General features: G+C 36.9%; 1 protein-coding gene across 3 annotated transcripts in view; it reads right to left on the bottom strand.

Moving 5' to 3' along the window:
- Positions 1-24,274, bottom strand: part of LOC150091123 (long-chain-fatty-acid--CoA ligase 4-like) — a 387,488-nt gene that overhangs the window by 247,740 nt on the left and 115,474 nt on the right. For all 3 annotated transcript variants that reach the window (XM_090374375.1, XM_090374358.1, XM_090374366.1), the window contains one exon: positions 2,474-2,618. In XM_090374375.1, coding sequence (XP_090230501.1) covers positions 2,474-2,618 — 145 coding nt within the window. The remainder of the gene's footprint in view (positions 1-2,473; positions 2,619-24,274) is intronic.

Below are 24,274 nucleotides of genomic sequence, written 5' to 3'. Positions count from 1 at the left end.
TCTGTTCCATGTTGGTCTTCCATGGTTGAATTATGTTCATCATTTTCTGAAGGAGAAAGACGTTTTATTCAGTGAAGTATAATTTTCACTATAGTATCTTTAATGAGTCTGTGAGACAGCAAAGATTGGGGCGTGGGATAGTATTAGATAGCCCAACTGATGTTGCAGATGAACTCTACAGTTACTTTGCATTGATATTTACCAAAGAAAAACCCTTCACATCAATGAGAAATTATGGGAGTGAAGTTGAAAAAAAAATGTAATTAATGATGTTGAAATTTCACATGTTGATTTAATGAGAAAACTTTTGTGCCCACAGGCTAAAGGCCATCAACCACAGGTAAGGCTCCTGTGGTTGATGGCATATACCCTATAATCTTAAAGGAGATGGCAAGTGAGTGCACTGAACCATTAAGGCTAGTTATGAGAGCATGTATATCTAAAAATGGATATCTTTGATATCCATTTTTTTCTTGTAGCACTTTTGGTACTTGGGTTTTCTGTGGTTTTTCTTTACCACTGGTTTTTGATAATGGTGGAGCACTAGGAGGTTCTAATATTGAAGTGACAACTTGAGTTTCCTTTTCAGGTCTGAAAACTCAGTAAATAGCAGACAATGAGCATAAATGATTCTTTTGGTAGTACAGTCATTTTCATTTGCATCCCAATGGAACGGAACTTCTTTGCAACCTTTTCAGCATATGTTGCCTTATTGCTATTTACTAGTTTCACTGCTTTTCTCACTTCTGGTATGAGATGTTCAGCTCTGCCTTAAGTCTGTATTTCTGTTTCTTTCTTTCACACCTGGCATGGTTGTAAGTATGCATTGTGCTCTCCTTGAAAGTTGACACAGGTGAGTTTTGTAGGCGAACATGATGTAATTTCATGGTCCTTTTCGTACTACTGAGCACAAGCAAGGGCATCGTGGCAGGTCATTTGTGAGTGTGTCCACATTTCTGACACTTAAAAAAGTACCTTACAGGATATGAGATATATGGGTATAATGGGCAGCTCCTGTGGTGATAAAATTAAGAGACACTGGAGTATTGGAAGTAAGAATGAGAAGTCTAGTCAGGACTAGACTTCTCATTGAGTTCAGTGTCTTGTGAGGTGTTATCCCAATTGACATTCCCCAATGGAGGTGGCTCTGAAGAGCTGCTTGGAGTGCTTGTAACATTGTTTCAACAAGCACATCCCCAAAATTCAGTTGTTTAACTGATTTGGGGGGGAGGGCAACTCTTTCAAACCTTTCTGAATAAAGAAGTGTGATATTTTTGCTATGGGCTTATCATCAATTGAGCAAATTATCAGGTTAGACATGAAAGATTTGTTCTGTGTCTCTTTGCTGCTGAAGTGGTAGCCTCAGTATCAGTGTGATTATTTTCTGGTAGCCTCAGAATAAACATTTAGATTATCAGGATTCATTTAAGTTTTATTCTGGTTCAATTCTTGAGCCTCCCTACCACACAGAGCCCAAATGGAATGCCCACTACTTGGCAAGCAATAAATGCACATGGGAGTGGGATACCAAGGCTATCCATGCACCATACCTGCACTGCCAATAGCCTGTCCCTTCGACCAAGGTTAGGAGTGGCATTGACAAGGCCAAAGTGGTGCACTGAAGGTGGGCTCTTCAATCACCAGCCCCACCTTCCAAGCTGCCATGGGTCACAGCACACAGCAAACATGCTGGATTCCTATGGTGCTAGCCTGGAACCTAGGCTGTGGATATTGGATTCCAGTGATGTTAATCTGTGGGACCAGCAAACGACTGGGAGGTCCCCTCACCGTGTACAGGTGCCCACGTTGAGGGGATAATCACTGTAAATTAGAATGGAGTTCTGGGGATGACCAAAGCAATGGCTACAAAATGTGCTAGTGATGTATATCCTAGAAATTTGGTGAACAGATCAACCCAATGATGAGAATAGAGAATTGGTGCAGGTTTGTATGGGAGGATCTAATTTGTTATAATTTAAAGTAATACCGTCTCCAATAGTTTAAGCCGTGTGGATGCAGAAGAAATACGTCTGAAAGTTAATCAATTTGATGCAAATTCTGTTTCTTGACATCTGCCATCTTGCTTGGCTAACAAAAATCACAAGCCCAAAACATAAACATACTTCAACACCAAATACAACATCCTATTGGTGCTAAACTCTCACTACCTCAGCAGTGTCTAACAACACACTGATATACTATACGAAGTTAGTGCTCTACATGTCCAGTACAGAAACTTTTGGCATGCATCTCATAATATTAAATTGCACTAAAAATATAACAAATTTTCTGAATTTGAGAACAGGAATTATGAACATTATGAACAGGAGGTGAATTATGTACATTTTACATAATTTTTGAAGAGAATTTAAGACCTGAAAACTTAAAAATAAAATTATTTCATTTATTGTAATAATCGCATAATAAACAATAAACAGGGGTTACTTTTCAAAGTGGAATTTATTAAGCTTACCTGGGTCAGAAACAGTACCCATGCTTTCTAACTGAGTAAATGTTAACATCTTTACTGTATCAGGAAAGCCACTGAGTGATGGTTGAGAACCAACTCCCTCCATATATATTATATGGGTTACAAGTGGAATCTGTGAAATCATTTTCTGCAAAAACAATTATGGCTAAAATAAAAAAATAAACTGCACATACATATACAAATTGTGGGGAAAAAAACCATTCTGGCTACCCATAATTTTACTGATATATTTTCAGAAAGGAGCTCTCCTCAAATTAACTATCAATTCATTTAATAATGGGCATAATCAAGTGATCAATAATAGATTATTGCAATAATAAAAATAATTACAAAAATTGTTTGATTATAAAATGAAAAGCAAACAAAAAAAAAAACAAAAGGATTTGAACTGATGATATCAAAACTGAAGTTTATATCCTGCATGTCACTCAGCCAACACTCCCCATCCCCACCTTCCCAAAATAATTTTATTATGGATTTCAATTTAATTATGCTCAGATTTGTAGGTAGTAAGTTATTTAAATGAAAAACCATAAAAGAATAAACTTTCACAAAAATCAAGGAAACATTTGTTTTATATTTTCCTTGTTTGTTAAGTATTATTACACAAACAGAAAAATATGCAGTCTTCAACAATGTAGTCCCAATTACTTTTTACACACTTTCTCCAACACTGCAATAATTAGTATTAGTAGTGCAAATGATGCAAGAAAGCAAGCCCTAAAGCTTAACAGCATATCCCCAAACCCCAAAAAAAATCCACTTCACCTATTCACCCCTCCCCCCCAATAATTTGGGTAGTTCTTTCTTGAATTTATTCAAACTATCCAATTCCATAACAACTGATAGAAGCTGTTCTGGCAATCAACCACACATTACCTGAAAGCAAAGGTTCCATGTATCTATACTGCAACCAATCCGTCCTCAATTTGAATTTATGTCCCCTCTGTGCATACTCTGAGCAAAAGGAAGAATCCCACTGGCATTGAATTTACTCAAGCCATTCAAGCCTTAAACACCAATCAAATTACTCCACAGGTGCCTAGTCTCCAGAAAATGCAATTTACAAAACTAACCCCTTTGTTCCCAATCACCAATCACATTGCCTTTCTCTGAACACATTACACAGCTTTAAATCCTCTCTAAAATGAAGTCTGGCCATTGCCTTATATAATGGGATAATCATCTCCTTATCCCTGCTAGCAAAATTCCTGTATTTCATTGACAAACCTCATTACGCACGCTAGCAGACTTTGTGCAGTGCACGGGAGAAGTTCATATCTGACTGCATTGGTCGTTTTCATTCTCCACTATGCTGAGTTCTCCATTACACAGGTTGGAATGACTGCAACTGATATGTAGTGCCTTGCATTTGCCAATGTTAATACTTCAACTGCCATTTCTCACCCATTGCCTAATTTTTCTCAATCTAGTTGCAGCAGCATGCCTTCATCACTGTCATTAACTATCCTGCCAACTTTTGAATCATCGGCAAACAAGACATTAAGCCTGATATACCTTCATCAAAGTCATTAATAAATACAGAAAACAATAACGGGCCCAGCATCAAACCCTGTGAGACTCCACTAATAACATCAGTGAACAAAGCAGTGCCCATTGGTAACAACTGTCTTCTCCCACTCATTCAACCATTTCTTATCGACAGCAGTAACTTTCCCTTAATGACAATGTTCCAATTTGTATAGCAGCCTTTGATATGCAACAATATCAAAAGGTTTCCTGAAATCCAAGTATATGATATGAAATTACTTTGTTTTTCACAGAGTTCCTTTGCTGCTACATCACAGTATCTAATCAAGTTGGTCAGACAAGATCTTAACAAACCCATGCTGTGACTGCACTCCACTATAGTGGTTCTGCTTTATTTCTCTAACCAGTGACTATTTTTCTTGGAAATAGTTAAGCTGACATGTCTGTAATTACTCATGTAACCCAAATCTCCCTTTGTAAATCAGGAGTATATATGCCCATTCCAGTCAACAAGGACCTCCTCTTAATCCAAATACACTCTTGTAATTATGGCTCAAGGTTTGCTTACTTCCTTTGCTGCCTCCCTTAATATAAGTGTATAGATCCTCAGGTGCCTTTTTTATGTTTAACTCCTACAATTTCTCTTCCACTTTCTTTTCTATTATTATAAAATCATTTAGCTCCCTGTTAAGAGTTTGATAAACTTCTCACATCCACTTCCTTAAAGAATTCCTGTTGTGTGAAATGTAGATGCAAAATACCTATTCAATCTGTCACCAACCTCATCAACAGTTAAACCAGCAATATAAAGTGGACCAATGCGATTCATCCCCTTCCTTCTAGTGTTTATATAAGTAAAGAAGTCTCTGCTGTGTTTCTTTAAATCCTTTACCAAAAATACTGGAAGGTACTGTATACTGGTACCAACTGTGTGGTACTACACTCAGGGAAGTTGTAAATGAGCAAGACCTGGGTAGTATTTGTACAGCCAGATATTAAATTCTCTGATCAGTGCAGACAGGCTGCCAGGAGAGCTCATGGGGTTTTTTCAATGACATACAGAAACTTTGCTAACAGGGGTAAGGAGTTGATTATCCCCTTGTACACTGCCATGGTCAGGCCACATCTTGAATACTGCACACTGGTTGGGTCTCAAGGCCTCATTTTAGGAAGAAGGATCTGCTGGAACGAGTGCAGAAAATGGAAACCAGATGAAACCAGGTGAAAGGAACAAAAGGCACTCTTATCAAGAAAGGCTTCAGTTCTGCAAGTTGCAGCATCTAAAAACTAGGCAGAGACAGAGAGACCTCATGGAAGTGTTTAAGGTCTTGAATGAATCAAATACTAAATGTTGATGGCATTCTTCCTCTTTCTGAGACTACACAGATGAGGGGCCATAAATTGAAAATGAGGAAAGATGGCTACAGGATGTTTCGAATTTTGCCTTCAGTCAGCAGGTAGTTGATTGTTCAAACTTTCATCTGTTGTTGTGAAATAGGTGGTTGGAATAAATTCATGGGAGAATAAAAAAAAAAATTTTTTTGGCCGATGCTTTATCAGCTTGGTCACTTGCATCATTTTCCAACTACCAATTCAGTGCAACCTTCATATAATGCAACTCTTCATACCACGTTTTCAGATATTTCATGGACATGATCATGTTTCCTAAAACAAATTATGAAAAAAGTAGCATGTTCAAAAAACTAGCAACTTCATACTGGAAACTGGAAAAACTGAATACTGTATATACTCATATACACTGTACATCCTACTACCATATTTACAAGAGGGAAAATTTACTAAAAATTGACTGTATAATCACTCATATTTAGTATTCAGTTGCAGAGTAATTTTTGTAAACAGGACTCACCAGAAGCTAATTACTGTAGACAACCAGTTTTTCCACTCAGCTAGAGATGCAGTAAAAGAGATTGGAAAGCTAATTACAAACAGCTGTCTCTGGAGGGAAATATGGCTACCGTTTATCAAGTGTGTTACATTAGTTACAAATGTTAATTTTTATAAACAGCATGACATTCTTTCTTTAATCAGAAGTTACACTTAGGATAGCAAAAAATTGCTAGACAAAAATATATGAAATGACAAGTTATATTTATGGAGAAATCACTTGACTTCCCTTCAGCATTGTAATAGGCCAGACATTTTGGTATTGATGTAGTTTTCTCAAAATACGATAAATTCTAGGGCATCAGAAATAAACAACAAGATTGGTAATTCAGCAGGACTATAGTAATGGCCACCAGAATAAAAAAAAATTATACAGTTGAAGAAAAGTTAGATTATCAAAAGCATTAAGAGCAGTAAAACAAATTGCTGTTTATTTCGAGTGTGAAATTCCAGAAGGAATGATCCACAGCTGGATGAAAGAGGAAGAAAAATAGCATACATTCTTCGATTGAATAGAAGATGAAGTAGATCTCAAAGAGGGAAAACTAGACTCTGTGAAAGCAGTAATGTAACAAGTAGTTTCTACAGAACCGCTTGTAACAAGTGATTTCTACAGAAGTGAAGGAGTACTGATAAAGACTATAATTTTGAAAGCACAGGCACTTAAATGTCATAAGCCGTTTGGTGGAGATGAGATGACGCATTTAAAGCTTCTGGCTTTGGGGATGAAAGGCCCATCATGGGATATCCCAGGTGAGTCTTGTAGGCAAAACTGCATTTGGTAACATTAAAGCAGCAAAAGCATTTCTTGCATTTCTTTGTAGTGTCATTCAAGATGATGAATTTATAGATGAACAGTTGTACAACTGTGATGGAATAGCACTGCACTATAAACTTCTCCCCAAGAAGTCAGTGGATATTAAAAAGGCACCCAACAAAGCAAGCATGAAAACTAACAAAGAGGGAATTATCGTGCATAAACACGAATGGAAATCACAAGCTAAAGACACTATGCATCAGTAAAAGTCAAAGCCCCTGGTGTTTTAAGCACATCTACATGAAATCTCATTTATAAAAATGAGTGCCAATGCTTGGATGGTGAGCGATAATTTTTGCTTCACGGTTTGAAAGTGAGTTTGTAGCATCAGCAAGACACTACTTTCTTTCGAAAAACCTTGGAAAGGCTATGTTACTGTTGGATCCCTGCCCAGCTCATCCTTTGACTGATGTCCTGAAATCAAAAAATGCGAATCAGAGTTGTTTCTGCCAAGAAACAAAACCACACAAATTTGCCCCATGGATCAGGGCATTATTCAAGCCTTCTACCACAGTGAGCTACTTGCTGGTGTTTTGAAATCAGAAATTGAAGTTACAGAATTTCTGAAAACATTAACACTGAAAAACATTGCATACATACTGAATTAGCATGGGAGAAAGTAAGCCCAACAGCAGTTGAAAATGTCTGAAAAAGTGTATTGAAAAACCACTAATAATAATAAAAAGACCAAACAAATGGCCTTCAGTCCCCAGCAGCTTTCGCTCCCCCTCTTATGGCAGTAAGCAGATCAGAGTGGAAGCAGAGGGTGCTAAGAATCTCTGGGTACAACCAGGTTGACATGCACGGAAACTGAATGGCCTATTACAACATAAGATCGCTCATCAGTGAAGAAAGGATATTAGAGCTGGAAAAGAAATTAGAAAATATGAATTGGAATATCATCAGTTTGGCTGAAACAAGAATAAATGAATCACTTATAAGTTTATCAAGTGGAAATGTGCTGTACACCAATGGAAACAGTAAAAGGAGCAAAGGTGGACAGGGTTGTTAAGGAAACTAACGACAGTACACTGCTGCAACCGGATCTAAAAAGTTGAGCAGACGGGCTGAGAGGTGGCAAATGAAGTTTAACATTGACAAATGTAAAGTACTACATATAGGAAGCAGTAACCACAGAGTGATGTATCAACTCTACACTGACAGTGGTAGAGAACAAAAAGGAGCTGGGGGTAATTGCACATGCAGATATGAAGTTTTCTGAGCTGTGCAGACGGTCTGCAAGAGTAGCTCATAGTGTCATGTCAAGGACATAACAGGAATTTTTCTAGCAGGGATAAGGAGGTGATCATCCCCTTGTATAAGGCAATGGTCAGGCCACACCTTGAGTACTGTATACAGGTCTGGAGGCCTCATTTTAAGAAGGATGTAGAGCTGTTGGAAGAAGTACAGAGAAGAGCAACAAGATTAGTGAATGGAACAATGGGTAGGTCTTAAGAAGAAAGACTTAAATTTTGCAAATTTAAGTGACTGGAGAATAAACACCTGCGAGGTAATCTGATTGGGGTGTATAAAGCCTTGAATGGTTTGAGCATGCTCAATGCTGATGGGATTCTTCCTCTTGCTCAGAATAATCACTTGAGAGGGCATAAATTCAAATTGAGGAAAGACGGATGTAGGGTAGATGTGTGAAAGTTTTTCCTTTAGCCAGCGGGTAGTTGGTTGGTGGAAGAGACTTCCATCCTTTGTTGTGGTAGTTTTTTTTTTTTTTTTTTTGCTTTCTTGCATCATATGCCTCTACTAATGCTAAAACAGCAAAGAAAGGAGAACTATAGGATATTTTGAAAAAAGGTGAAAGAAATGAAAGAGGTGAAAGACTTGCGAAACTTGCAGAATCTCGAGGATTGTCAGTAATGAACACTTTTTTTTCAAGAAAAGAGTGAACATAAAGTGGACATGGAAGAGCCCAAATGGATTAACAAACTAACGAAATAGACTTCATCCTTACTAACAGAAGATATATCGTGAATAATGCTACCGTCCTGAACAAGGTAAATGTTGGAAGTGATCACAGAATGGTAAGATGCACACTTGATATAGATGTAAGAAAAGAAAGGGAAGGGAAAAAAAACTGGCTGAAGCCTAAATAATACAAAGGTGTTTGAGAAACAGAAGAGTAAAGGCAGTATGTACTGGAACTTAACAAGTTTGAGCTTCTGCAGACTGTTTAGGACCAAGATATCAACAAGGAATATTACAACTTTCTGAAAGTGATAAAACCCAAGACACCTATGGGTAAAAAGAAATCCAAAGAAGAAAAAATTGGTCAAGAAACACTTGTCATGATGAACTGAAGATGACAAATGAAGATAAACACTAACAAGGAGAAAATTGAATATACTGAGTTATGCAAAGCCATTAGAAAGAGACTCAGAGAGACATAAGAAGATATAACAGAAGAAAAGTAGAACAAGCATTAAGTGAAAATAATGGACTTAAATCGGCAGCCATTAGCAGTAATACAGAAAGACAAATGATACTGAAACTGGAGAATAGCGATGGTATACTTATAAATAGCAGAAGACTGCTATAGAGAATTATACAAGGAGCAAGGAAATGATGCCGGCAGTGGGGGAAGATGGATCGCAAATTAGTAACACATACGACATAGCTCATCAGGATATCCTTCCTGATGAGGTAGAACATGCACTGAAGAAAATGAAGAATCAGAAATCCTCAGGGGAACATGAAATTACTGTAGGGTTGTTAAAATTGGGAGGAAGAGACATAACACAAAAACTGGCAAGACTCTTCACAAAATGCATTAGAAAAGGTGTGATGCCTAAGGAGTTTAATAAAGCAATCATAGTTTTGCTGCATAAGAACATAGATAAATCAGAAATTGGAAATTATAGACCAATTGGCTTATTATCCCTCATCTACAAGTTGTTCACAAGGATCATTACTAACAGATTAGAAAGAATACTTGATGAGAATCAACCGAAAGAGCAAGTTGGCTTCAGGACAGGATTCTCAACTATGGATCACCTTCATGTAACATCACAGCTAATGGAGAAAGCAAATGAATATAAAACACCATTATTATTATTATTATTATTATGCCTGGCATTTGTGGATTACAGAAAGGCATTTGATTCCATACAACATAAGGCAATGTTTCGGGCACTGGAAAGACAAGACACAGATACCCCATATATTATGATTTTGAAGAAAATATATGAGAATGCTACCGCTTTTATTAGACTAGACAAAGACAGTAGAAAATTTAAAATTGAGAAAGGAGTTCGACAAGGAGATCCAATATCTCCAAAGTTGTTTACGGCTGCCCTTGAGGAAGCTTTCAGAAGATTAGACTGGTTGCAGAAAGGAGTCATGTGAATGGAGAGTACCTAAACCATTTACGATTCGCAGATGACATTGCAGTCATTAGCCACAATCCCAAAGAATTAGAGGAAAATCTTAATCAGTTATGCACAGTTAGTAAGGATTTTGGACTAAAGATGAATATGGCTAAATCAAAAGCAATCAAAAGGAATAAGTATGCCATAGAAAGGGATATAATGATCGAAGGAGCAGTAATTGAAAAGGTGGAGTCATACTTATCTCGGACAAGTCATTAGCTGTAATGATGATAAATGGCTGGAAGTCAAAAGAAGAATAAATTTTGGACAGAAAACATTCAGGAAATATGGTCACATACTGAGGAGCAATATCCCAATTTGTCTGACCACCGTGACTTTTTTTTTTTTTTTTTGATTTGGTAGTTGTTGGCGCATCGGCTTTGTGGCCATATTGCACCTCCCAAGGTTTTTGCAGTACTTTGATCCAAGCCCGAGGCGGGAATCGAACCCGCGACCTTTGGGTGGCCGGGCAGGTACTTTACCCACTCGGCTAGCCCGGTCGGCCACCGTGACTTATTGAAGTGAAACTTGTGCACTCACCAAAAGAATGGAAGAGAAGCTGAGAACTATACAGCGATGAATGGAATGAATTATATTGGGAATCAGACTGTTAGATAAGAGAAACACATGGATTAGGCAGCAAACTCGAGTAAAGGACATTCTTATCAAAAACTAAAGAACTAAAATGGTCTTGGGCAGGACACATTACTAGAAGACATGATGACAGATGGACTAAGAGAATAACAGAATGGTACCTAAGAGGAGCTAGAAGAAAATCTGGAAGACAACAACGGAGATGGACAGATGAAATTCATGAGTTTGCGGGTAGTAAATAGATGGCCATTGCACAAAACAGAAGGAACTGGAAAGTCGCTGGGGAGTCCTGCAGTAGATTGAAAATGGCTGATGATGATGAATAATAACCGTGGAAAACTACTAATTGGAGCCCACTAATAATAACCTTGAATTAACATCATTTTCAGAACAAGAAGAGGCTGCTTGTGTCATACTTGGAGATAATCTTGGAGCAAATGACCTGGCTGCTAGGATTGAGGTGGATACAGAAGCTCTAGCTGTGCATTAACTGAGCAAGGAAGAAATTGCAGCCCCTGTGAACAGTGGGAAGATAATTGACAAACAGAAGGCCAGTGACATAGGGTGTAACTCAGAAGACAATGTAAATGACTCACATAAGGAAAAAGCACTAGAAATTAACAAAGTACTTGAAAACATTAATGAGGTGATGGCATGGTTAGAACATCAGTGTGATGGGGTGAACATCTTCATTTATTGCATCTGACCACTAATAAGGAATTATATACTGTAAAAAAACCTGGCATCAGTTCTGGCAAACTGAATTACATGAACATTCAAAACATTAGTAAATAAAGTACAGTACAACCCAGATAAGTTTTCCAACGGACCGGAGGTTTAGAACTTTTTACGAGGCAAAAAGAAGAGAAAATAACCTAAGTGTATGAAATATCAACTACACAAATAAAAAATACACGTGTAAATGATCATGTGAATTGTAGGAAAACTGTCAAGAATAAAAATTATCATTTAATGCAAAACAATATTTATTAGCCATGATTTAACAAGATTTCAAAATTATAACAAGGATGCAATGAGAGGAAAGGTAATGAGAATGATAAAAATCAATTACAATTTTTATCAATTGCAATAATAATTACAAGTAGTACAAAAAAAAAACTAAAAAAATGTTTATAATTTTTTCAAGTAGCTATCCAGAGAAAACTTGCTCCAAATATTTTGGGGAGCGCTTCATACGGAATAAATCAATCACTAACACATTTCAACGCTGGCTCAGGAATATCGGGCGCACTGTGAATGAACTGCTGCCATGAAGAGAAGCCAATCATTGCATGTCTGAATGTTGGTACGGCAGGCTCATCTTGTTCAGACTCACTATCGGCTATGTTTTTATCTTCATTGCAAATATCTTCAATACTTTGAAATTCACAGGACATAACATCATTATCTACATAATCATAAAAATTTAATATAAATCCAAAACTACTCTGTAGGAAATCACATTCATCAAAAGGAATACCTTCCTGTTCATCCCTTTCAACACTAAACGTTTTGTTCTCTATCATTATTGAACCCAGCCTTTTTAAAGGAATTAATTATAATAGTAGGGCTCAATGTATTCCATGATGCCACTAAATAATGAATTGCATCTCACAGAAATTTTGAACTTTTCAGTTTTTCCATTCGGTTTTAAAAGGGTAAGCAATTTCTGTACAAGGTAATTACGAAAATGCATCTTTAAAACTTTGATCACTCCCTGATCCATTGGTTGCACAACTGACGTGCAATGGACATTGTTTAAGTGCTCACTGTTTATCAGATGAGCAGGGTAGTTATCAACAAATAAATGAATTTTTCTATTCTCTCCTGCCACCTTTGAATCTAGAGCTCTTAAATCCTCATGATAAACAGCACAGGTCACCCATGCTGATTTATTGTTCCTGTATTTATATGAAATGTTTTCACATTATTGAAACAGCATGGTTTCTTGGGTTTTCTTATCACAAGCAATGGTAGTTTCTCTGAGCCATCCATATTAGCTCCCACTAACACTAATTTTTTCCTTACTCAGTTTACCACCATGGCAATTTCATCCTTTGAATGCATGTCCTATTAGGAAGTAGGTTATAAAAGAGTCTTAATTCATCGACATCAAAAAATATCACACTTTCTATATTGCTTGATCAACTTGTAACATATTCACACTAGAAGATTCTCAGCAAATTACTCTGTAAACTAAACCATATTTCTTCTTAAATCTATCAATCCACCCATTGGAAGGAATGAAATCCACTCCAAGCAATTTCGATGCCCTTCTCTCTCAACAAATTGCCATTAACTGGAATATTTGCAGCAGATATCTGCTTGAAACAAACCACTAATGCCTTCTCCACAGTTTCCAGTTCATCTCCTTTTAACTTTATATGAAACATTAAGGGCATTTGAGTTCAATACTTCTTTTCATGACATAATTCTATTTATTGTAGAAATTGTCATATTAAATTTTTTGCCAGCTCGACTTATGTGCAAGAAGGATTTGATTTTACCATTTTTATGACATCAAATTTTTCTTTTAATGTAAAAAGCCTTTCTTTTTATTGCTTTGGAATTCATCCTTCCAAATTAGAAAATTATAATAGAGCATAATTAATATTTGTAGGGTTAAAATAAAACTGCCAAGGAGTGCAAATAATCAAAGCCAATATGGTAGTTAGACAAAAATATGGTTATTCTTCAAAGAATTACCAAAAATACTAATTGTAATCTACAGAAATAAAATTAATGAAGTACAGTATTACAAGTTCAGCTTTTAACATACCCTAAAAGCCCAAAATTACAATACGATAGCAACAATCCATTAAGAAATTCAGAACTGTGAGAACTTAATGGAATTTAATGCTTCACTGTGCTTCAAATGGTCAACATGTGAAGAATTATAGAAATAAATTTTCGGCAAACAGAAATTTGCCAAAACTAGATTTAGTAACACAACATCTCATATCTCCGAGGCTCCCATTCATGCAGATTCATTCCCTCCGGCATTCACACGTCAATAAGGGATCCTTGGTCAAATGATAAATGTTCACCTAAAGACTTAACTTCTGTTATGCGTTCTCAATGCACACATTTTTTTGAAGTCCATACTGCACTAAAAATTTAAAATTTCACTGACAAAATGTTTCATATTAAAATACAACCATAGGATTATTTACCACCATGATTTGTGCACCATGCATTAACATTAGCAAAGACACATGATGCAAGAAAGCAAGCTTATATAGCATCAGCCAAAAAAAAAAGAAAAAAAAAAAAAAAAATCTTATTTCACCCATCCACTCACTCCAAATGTTTGTCAAGTTCTGCCTTGAATCTATTTAAGCTATCAACTTCTACAATGATGATGGAAGTTTGTTCCAGCAATCAACCATAATGCACTACAGTATGCTTTTTAATGCACTACAGTATGCTTTTAAACAAACTTATTAACAGTTTTGTGTCTGATTTCTGTTTGGATATCCTATTAGACATGTTTGTTTGTTTGTTATTTGGCTTTTAGGAGCATTAGCAACTAAGGCCATATTGCTCCGGGTGCGGTGGTCATTCCCTGACCTTTCCGTATTTGGTGGTGACGGGCTCGAACCCCGGTCTAATCAAGAAGCGTGTGCTACGCACTGCTGCTCCTTCCCACCTGGCTACGGAGGCGCCTTAATGTTATTAGTGGAGTCCCTCAGGGTTCAGTGTTGGGTCCATTGTTGTTTTCTGTATTTATAAATAATATTGATGATGGTATATCAAGCTTAATGTCCAAGTTTGCAGACGATACAAAGGTTGAAAATGTTGTCAAGGATGCTTCTGACGCTATACTGCTGCAACAGGATCTGGAAAGGTTGAGCAGATGGGCTGAGAGGTGACAAATGAAGTTTAACATTGATAAATGTAAAGTACTACATATGGGAAACAGCAACCCCAGAGTAACGTATCAACTCTGTGGTACCTGATAGTGGTAGAGAATGAAAAGGACTTGGGGGTAATTGCGCAGGCAGATATGAAGTTCACTGAGCAGTGCAGACTGGCTGCAAGAGTAGCTCATGGTGTCTTATCAATGATATACAGGAATTTTTCTAGCAGGGATAGGAGGTGATTATTCCCTTGTATAAGGCAATGGTCAGGCCACACCTTGAGTACTGTATACAGGTCTGGAGGCCTCATTTCAAGAAGGATGTAGAGCTGCTGGAACGAGTACAGAGAAGGGCAACAAGGTTATTGAACAGAACAAAGGGTTGCTCTTACGAAGAAAGGCTTAAATTTTGCAAATTACAGTGTCTGGAGACTAGGCACCGGCGAGGTGATCAGCCTATTAGACATCAACTGATTTCAATTGCTTCCTAAGAAATAATGTTAGTCTTTGCCCTCTTCAGGAGTGTTCAGTCAAGGTTTCGTTGAAAACAACTGCCCCCCTGTCTAGTTAGCTGTCGGGCATATTTCAAAAGCTTCACCAAAAAGATTGTAATTCAGTTCTTATTTTCTAACATGGTTACATATTCTTGCACTCAGCATCGCTATGAGGAATTGTTAAAATACCAAGCATAACTTGGAATAACCTGTTACATTTCAAGCTTTCTTGTGCACTTGCCAGTATCCCAAACAAAGACCACTGTACATCTATTTGTTCTTTGTAATTTCGTAAAATTACAAAACTGGCAATTTCATATTTTTTTTTTTACAAAATGTAAGTTCCAGTTCTCACACAAACTGGCAGAACTGATACTGCAGACACATCTATTGTTTCATCTATTTCTTGATCAACACCAAGTACAGTCAGTCCTCGTATAACACATGTTTACAACGATGAGCCAATTTATGGACATAAATAGGGGAACGATATCGTATATAACACGAACCGAATTCGCTTATGCACGATTTGCCTTTGTGTTTACAAGAAATGGCAGTCGAACGCGGAATCACCCCAACTAAACGCAACACGATAGGAATGAAGAGAAGATTCTGAAAATGTATTTATGTTTTTTATATCAGTGAAGAGGAAACACATTTCACCATAGTAATGTAAAAAACCCACACAACTCCAGCTATCGGTATTATCGCAAATGCAATTAGATAGAGTTTACTACAAGTTTATAACAGATTCCACTAGCAGGAACACAACAACAGGAAATTTTTTTGGTAGTAACCCCCAGAAATGTGCTTTAGTAAAATGTGAGCTAGTGAGGTGTTCATAGTGTGTCTGCCTTTACGGTATTGCTTATTCAGTTGCTACACACACGCAACTTCATGTGTATCAAGCGTGCCTCCTCATTTTGTAATTGTGCTTTATTCCCTAAAAATGAGTAAAATACTTAAAAGGTGTGAAAAGGAAGCATCCTGGTGAAGACACTACAGATTCAGAGAGAAAAAGAAAAGCAATATCGATAAACAGAGGCAGACTGGATCAAAAATTCTTACCCAGGAAAATTTGTAGTGGCCTCATACTATGGTTTATGGCCAAAATCACACTGGCCTCCGGGCCCACCGGGGTTTCCCCAGTGGGCTTATGGCTAGTCCGCCTCTGTCAATAGATAAAAAATATGAAATTGTGAAATGCTTTGAGCGAAATGAAAGACCATGTGATATTGCAGGTGCTACAGACCTAAATGAGGCAATGCCGAGAATTACAAAGAATGCAGAGAAAATAAAACCAACTTTCATAGCAGGAACAACTTAAAGTGTAATTAAAATCCATTAGATTAAGACAAAGAAATGGAAGAGATGGAACGGCTGTCATCTGTTTCGATAGAAAATCAAATAAAAAACAAGTTTGCTTACGATAGAAGCAAAAGCATTAGCAATTTTTATTATGTAATAGTCGTAATAAAATACTTTTGTATTTTATTACAATAATTTATTGTGTTTGGTAATGTTATGGTTACAAATGTGTGTTCAATCTTGGGTGATCGGCACCTAACCCTATTTTTCCCATAGGGCCTGTTGTTTATATTGCACGAGGGTTTCTAGGAACACAACTATCGTGCTATACGAGGACTGACTGTACTAGAATCCACAAAAAATTGCATGTTATATTGATAAAATTTGTGCTACCTCAGTATTTAAGAATATTTTTCAAATTTGTGCACCATGTAGTCATATGCAGCTGTAAACTACTTCCTCATTGAGCAAATGAACAATCTTCTCCTGTTGTTTTTAGACTTGAAACCTTGGCAGTAGATATGCCCAATGACTAAGTCAGAATAATTCTTCTGACTTAATATGCTGTAGCAATCAATTTCCAAAATAGAAGTGGAAGATTTGAAAACTGTTAGTAAAACAAAATTTCCCATAATGTTCTTCACCATAACTAGGAGTAATGAGCAATTATGGACAGCACAGTGGTTACAATCAGTCTACACACCAGATAAGATGGGGACCAAGGTTTGAATCCCATCGACGATAGGAGAAGTCTTACGGAGTTGTTCACCCTGTGGCCAAGTCTCAAGCAAGTATAGTAAACTTTCCCTCCTGGAGACTGGTTTTACAGCCAAAGAAACAAAATAACACATGCAAATTATAGAGACACACGGCTGGATGAGATTGTTCTTAGGTAACCTTAATAAGAGATGAGATTTTTCTTTAGGAGTAATGATCAGTACATGGTAAAAACTATTAAAATTGGTTTGTTTTTTCAAATTAAAAATCTCTCATTCTCCTTAATGAACTGGATGTCAAGTGTGCTGTGAGAGTCCATTTTAAAACAGAAATGAGGGATAACATTGTGCTCTGTTGTGTTCAACCATTTCAAAGTACTTGTGTGGTGCAAACTTAATAAAAATAAAGCAATCAGATTTTCAAGTGTTGGCATAGCATTTAAAAGAAACAAACATGCTGCTTTATTCAAGCCAGAAAAGAGAAACACATACAGACTTTCTGCACAAGTGAAACACCATGCCTACAACGATCAGCTTGCCTGGCCTATTTAGGATTGCTTTCATTATAAGTTCTTTTTGAGTTAATAAATTTAACTTCTTTCAAAACTTTTAGATCATGAACTAGATTTTCTTTAATTTAATTAGATTTGCACTACAAATTTCACACAAAGACCAATGCTATTATTCCTCATTTCTATTTTAAAACACACTCCCAGCAGCAACATTTGACATTAATTCATTAACAAAAATGAGAGAAAATTGTAAAAAAAAAAAAAAAAAAAAAAAACACGAATTTCAACTATTTTATTTTTTATGAAGAGAAAGACTGGGAAACTCTTGTCATTAACTGCATTAAAAAGGTGAGACAGAAAAAAATTCATATCAAGTAAAAGATGGATTCATCATTGTAAATCTGAAGAATTGTCAGCTATGAAAGCCTAATAGTTTCAGCTTTTTTTGTGTGTCCTGTCCAAAATGTTTTTAAATATTCAAATTTTTCATTTAGACAATAAATGATTACAATGAAAAAGATTTTTGTAATCTATTAATTAAAAAAAAATCAAATAACTGTATAGACCAAGCAGAATTAAAATACAAACAAACCTTTTTCCAAAGAAATTCGAGCATGTATGTGTGTGTGTATGTTAATACAACCAGAATGCATTCAAAGCAAATACTTTTGGTTTATTTGAAATGCTAGACAGTAATCTTCACAACTGACCAATAAGTGCACCAGCCTTGAATCAAAAATCAATTTAAAATCAATGCCTGAAAGGCTTTCACATTGTTAGGCTTTGTGAGCTTTCTTCATCCCTACATGCAGTAACTGTGGTAACCAGAGTGTCACAAACATTAGATTGAGTCATCATAAAATGTCAGCTCAAAAAACAATGCACTTCTGATTTAAACTGCTGCAAGAAATTTAACTTTGTCCAGAATTCTTCCTTAATATTTGGAGCACTTGAATTTGTAACCTACTCATGCAATTTCACTTTTAAAGTTTAATGCAGTTGTCTGGGAATTATATCCGACTGAAAGATTCCTTTGAATTTCTTCCTGCATAACTGCCAGAGTGCTCATCCAAAGCCTACCAAGATCAGCTTAATTAATCTCCACTAATTAGCATATGATGCAGGAACGCAAGCTTATATTGCATCAGCCAAAAAAAAAAAACCTTCCCATTTCATCCATCCATTCGTTCCAAATGTTTGTCCAGTTCTGCCTTGAATTTATTTAAGTTGCTAACCTCCACTACAACAGATGGAAGTTTGTTCAAATTATCAACCACCCGCTGGCTGCACATCTATTCAACAACTGGCCTTCTTCAATTTCAGAATATGCCCCCTCAGGTTTGTAATCAGAGCAAGAGGAAGAATCCCATCAGCATTGAGCCCACTCAATACAATACACCTCAATCAGATCAACTCACAGCAGCCTAGTCTCCAGATGCTGCAATTTGCAGAACTTAAGCCTTTCTTTAATCATTTGTTCCCCTCACCCCTCTTGCTGCCTTTTTCTGTAATCATTCTAGCAACTGTACATCCTTTGTAAAATGAGGCTTCCAGACCTGAACACAGTACTCAAGGCATTGCCTGACCATTGCTTTATACAAGGGGATAATCACCTCCTTATCCCTGATTGCAAAATTGCTCTATATCATTGTCAAGACCCCATGACCTACTCTGGCAGCCTGTCTGCACTATTCAGTAAACCATATCTGACTACACAATCACCCCCAGGTGTTTTTCATTCTTTACTACCCCGAGTATAACCCATTTGCAGTACTTTGCATTTGTCAATGTCAAACTTCAGTTGCCACCTCAGCCCATCTGCTCAACTTTTCTAGATCCTGTTGCAGTAACGTACCGTCCTTACTGTCATTAACAACCCTATCAACCTTCATACCATCTGCAAACTGGGACATTAACCCTGATATACTTCATCAATATCATTGATAAATAAAGAAAACAAATGGGTCCAACACTGAACTCTGGCCATTGATTACCAGTCTTCTCCCACTCAACCATTGTAGCAACTTGCTATTAAATGCCATAGTGCTCCAATTTGTACAGTAGTCTTTCATGTAAAACAGTATCAAAAGCTTTCCTGAAATCCAGGTATATAAAATCAAAATTATTTTTTGCATCCAGTTCTTTCATGACCATGTCATAGTATCCAATCAAATTAGTCAGACAAGACTCCCCCCCCTTAACAAACCCATGCTGTGTCTGAATTATTACTGCTGTCTTAATCTAGATGATCCTGCAATGCTTCTTTAACCGATGACTGCATTAATTTCCCTGGAACAGAAGTCAAACAAACAGGTCTGTAATTACTCTTGTGTCACTCTTTGATCCTTCCCTTTGTGAACTGAGGACACATTTGCATATCTCTAGTCCATGGGGACTTCTCCTGAGTCCAAGAATGCTCTCATAATTATGGCTAAGGGTTTGCTCACTTTCTTTGCCACCTCCTTTAATATAACTGGATAGATTCAATCCACCCCAGGTGCCTTTCTTATGTTTAACTTCAACAATTCTTTTTCCACTTTGCTCTCAGTTATTAAAAAATCATTTAACTCCTTGTTAAAGTATGATAAACATTTGGCCCTCTCCTCCTTGAACGACTCCTAATGTGTGAATGTAGATGCAAAATACTCAATTAGTTTGGCAGCGATCTGAGAATAATCATCTACTATCAAACCATTGATATCTAGAGTTTATATAAGTAAAGAAGTCTTTGCTGTTTTTCTTTGCATCCATTGCCAAAGATTTCTCAAAATTTGCCTCTTTTTGTGACCTTATTAGACTAGCTTATACATATATATATATATATATACATATATATATATACACACACACACACACACACACCATAGACTTCTGTTTCGCCTAATAACTTATATGCATCTCATGCATTTTTTTTTTCTCTGCCACGTGTAAGAAACTGTTCTAGGTTTGAGCCCATTTGGGCCTAAACCTAGAACAGTATTCCTTAGTTGGAACAAAAAGCGTAGTAGCTTCCAAGATTACTTCCTTGAATGCTTCCCATTTAGAATGCTGTTGGTAACATTAGTTGATCCCACAATTCTGGCCAAAGCAGGAAGAGTTTGCCTATTGAAGCCAGAGAATTCCACTTGCCTAGCTCAGAGCCACCTCAACAATTTGCCCTCTTCACTCACACCTTCACTTATAAGATTTCTTGCAACCCTACCAGATGATCTGACAAATCCAGGACATCAATGCCGACTTAAAGAAATTTGTTGTTAACCGATACTACAGACACTGGATTCTGCAACCCCACACAGCCCATGCCCTCTAATCACTCAGCATAGACAGGTGGCATCATCGAAACCATCTAGTCACATGCAAATTCATCCCAGATTCCTTCAGTAAGGAATAGTCAAAGGTCCAGACAGTCTGCAAATTCGTGGTCCCAAACACTAATTATGGCTTCCTGAAGTTCACAAAAAGTCTGGTTTCTTTCAGGCAACTACAGATTCCACACAATGCCAACAGTTCTCTAAAGGATTCAGGTCCGGGCTGTTTCCTAGCCAGCTAAAAATTGTAATGGGCTGTTCTTCCAACCATTATTTCACCTTTAACAAATGTAAACACGTTACTGTCGAACCTCTAATGCAGAAATGAAGCTAAAGTAACTACAGAAGTGCCTACTTACACTTTTCACCCGATGACAAGGAGCAGAGTCGTCCTTAAAGATGCAGTTACTTGGCAGGTTGAAATGGTCTCTAATGATTGGCAGCAATTCGCTTCCAATATAGCCATCTATCCACTGGTATTTACGGAAATAAACTGCAGGTAACCTACTCCACGATACAAAATGCACCCCCATAACATTTGGCTGGTAGGGAAGTTCACTGTAGACACCATAAAGTCTGGATGGTATTCTTCAGCACATCTATGGCAAATCATTTGTCTTCCATCAGAGCCATGCAGGATGAATTTCTTCTCATCTGAGAAAACAACTGACTTCCACTGCTCGGGGGATCCATTTGACATGCTCCTTACATGAAATTAATCGGGTCTTTTTCAATTTTTGTGCGAGGATGGGGTTCTTCTTAGGACAACAGAATACAAATCCATTTTTGAAGAGGTGTCTTTTGACTCTTACTGCAACTCCTCTGTGTTCTTGCCATTCTGTTTTTCAGCTCAGACGAAGAAGCTTTACAGTTTCTAAGGCATAAGCGATTCAAAACATGGTCCTGTTTTGGCATAGAGACTCGTTTGGGTCCAGTTCCTTTTTTCTATCAGCAAAACCAGTATTCTTGAGTGTGGAAAGAAATCTACTCATGTCGACCGATTACAAGACACTATAAGCAACATGATGGGAAGAACACCCTTTCTCACATAAAGCAACAATAGCACACTTTCTTTGTGGCGTCAACTGCACGTAACTTGCCATCCTGACACAAGCAAGGAATGAATAACTCTTGCAGAGCATTCTTATATAGCTGAAAGTAACAGCTAATGCAATATTACGTCATCACTCATGCATGTCAATCTTATCTGATGCAATCTGTAAGAAATATTGCCAGATACTTATTCGGACAACAATTACAATTTTAAGGGGTGATGCACTTTCTTTGAACACCAGTGTATCTGGTTGTCATCTCCGTGTCAATGTAGGTGGTAGATCACTTTCATCAACCAGTGAAATACCACCACTTTGCTTATTGGAGGCTTGAAGTGGTGAAACCCATGTTTAGTCTCTAGAGCAAAGTAATTAACTGTTACAATTAAAATAGTGTAATAAAAGTCTCTCAGTCTCTCTCTCTCTCTCTCTCTCTCTCTCTCTCTCTCTCTCTATATATATATATATATATATATATATATATAGTAATATATAATAGTTCAGAATCAAAATAAGTAGGAAAAGGAAAATAACAAAAGTTAGTGTCTAATGATCCAAAATGCGCAGTGCAGCAGTAGAGAAAGCAAAAGAATATAAAGTGTCTGTGAAAATGGAAATGAAAAGTACACATGGTGCCTGAACTAGGAGAAGTTTAAGGGATAGTAGAAAGTGGAAGTGAAGTAGTGGTGGTTAAACAGGTGAAAGAATTTGAAAAACCTAGTCCCAAAGTGAACTGGGACTGAGGGGAAAAATAGGAATACGTAAATAAATAACACTATATTCAGATATGATAGGGCAATTTTAGCAAGAGGTCAAATCAGGGGATGGCAAATATGCAAAATCTGAATATAGTAGATGAAAATATGATACATAGCCAGGAAATTCATCAAGGGAATACTCCTGACCATGTATCAGGCATATATGCGCACGGCTATAAGCGCGCACACACACACAGGCCTATACCCGTGCAGACACACATGCCTATACGAGCACACATGCACACACGTGTGTATAGGCACATATGCGTGCATACGCACCAACACGCATGCATATGTCGTCACTCAGTACACTATTAGGCATTGTGCCTAACCGACAGTTTACTAACATTAACAATCAATGCAGCTACATTTTCAAAGAGTTAATAATGGCGAATAAGAATGAAAAAAAAAATAACATCTGGACGCAGTACAAAGACTATAAATGTAAGAAAAATACTGAATTTGAAAATTAAATTAGTCCTTTTGAAGCGAATAGATTCCGATCAACGACAAGCAGATGTGTGCCATAATTTAGAACTGGCAAGTTTAAACATAACAATTATAAAAAATAATTGAATTAATTTTAGCAGCGGGTAAGATAGCTGTTCCACTGCAAGCAACTAGGAATAGACCGGCTATTAGGATTGAAATGGAGAAACTAATTTTACTGAAGTAACATTCAATTCAATTAATTTAAATATTAAAAAAAAATTTAAAAAAAAATAAATATGGAACCATTTAAAACTAGTAAGGGCTGGTTAAATAGATTTAAAATCCAGGAGAAGCTGCAAGTGCAGATCAAGGAGCCGAAACTACAAAAAAAAGAACATGTTAAAATTATTGAAGAGGGGTATTGTGTGTTAAACTTCTCCACAAGTTTTTAACCTAGATGAATCAGGACCTTTTTGGAAACAAATGCCTAAAAGAAGTTTCATATTGAAAGAAGAAAAAAACATGCCAGATTTCAAAGCTGCGAAGGTTCGGTTGACTTTATTGTTGGGTGGTAACGCTATGGGGATTTTAAATTAAAACTCCTTTTAGTTTACCAGGAAGAGGGTCAAAATACAACCCAAATCGACACATTTTTCATGATTAAATTCATGATTTTAATTGGAATGAATTAAGTTTAATTTTGATACTTAAGTAATTATATACTTATGTAATGCAGAATATTTTATATGTACAATATTTGAATATTAAATATTTTGACCGACATCTATGCAACTTTTCACTACAGTTTATTATTGATTAGGAAATATCCTACGGCACCGACTGTAACTCACAAATACATATGTTTGCATATGGGAATGAAGTACCCGCTTAGTGCGGATTCACGTAGTGCTCTGTTTTTCTGGAACCAATTATCAGCATTAAGCGGTGGTCACCTGTACATATATATTTGTTGTGACTGCATACATATTACCATATCAGTGCTATGTTTGTGGCCACACACACACACACCCTAACCACTGGATCAGGGCCAGCCCAGAATTTGAATACTGCCAACCATAATGCTGTTATACTTTTCCCTCTACTGTTCAATTAGTTCAAATAATTGTTTAAATAAACTGTTGCTTTTGTATGAT

This window comes from Mastigoproctus giganteus, chromosome 1 (assembly GCF_048544385.1).
Source record: "Mastigoproctus giganteus isolate SK-2022 chromosome 1, ASM4854438v1, whole genome shotgun sequence".
NCBI classification, from domain to species: domain Eukaryota; kingdom Metazoa; phylum Arthropoda; class Arachnida; order Uropygi; family Thelyphonidae; genus Mastigoproctus; species Mastigoproctus giganteus.
The sequence above is the reverse complement of the archived record's forward strand: the minus strand, read 5'-3'. Positions and strand labels throughout refer to the sequence as shown.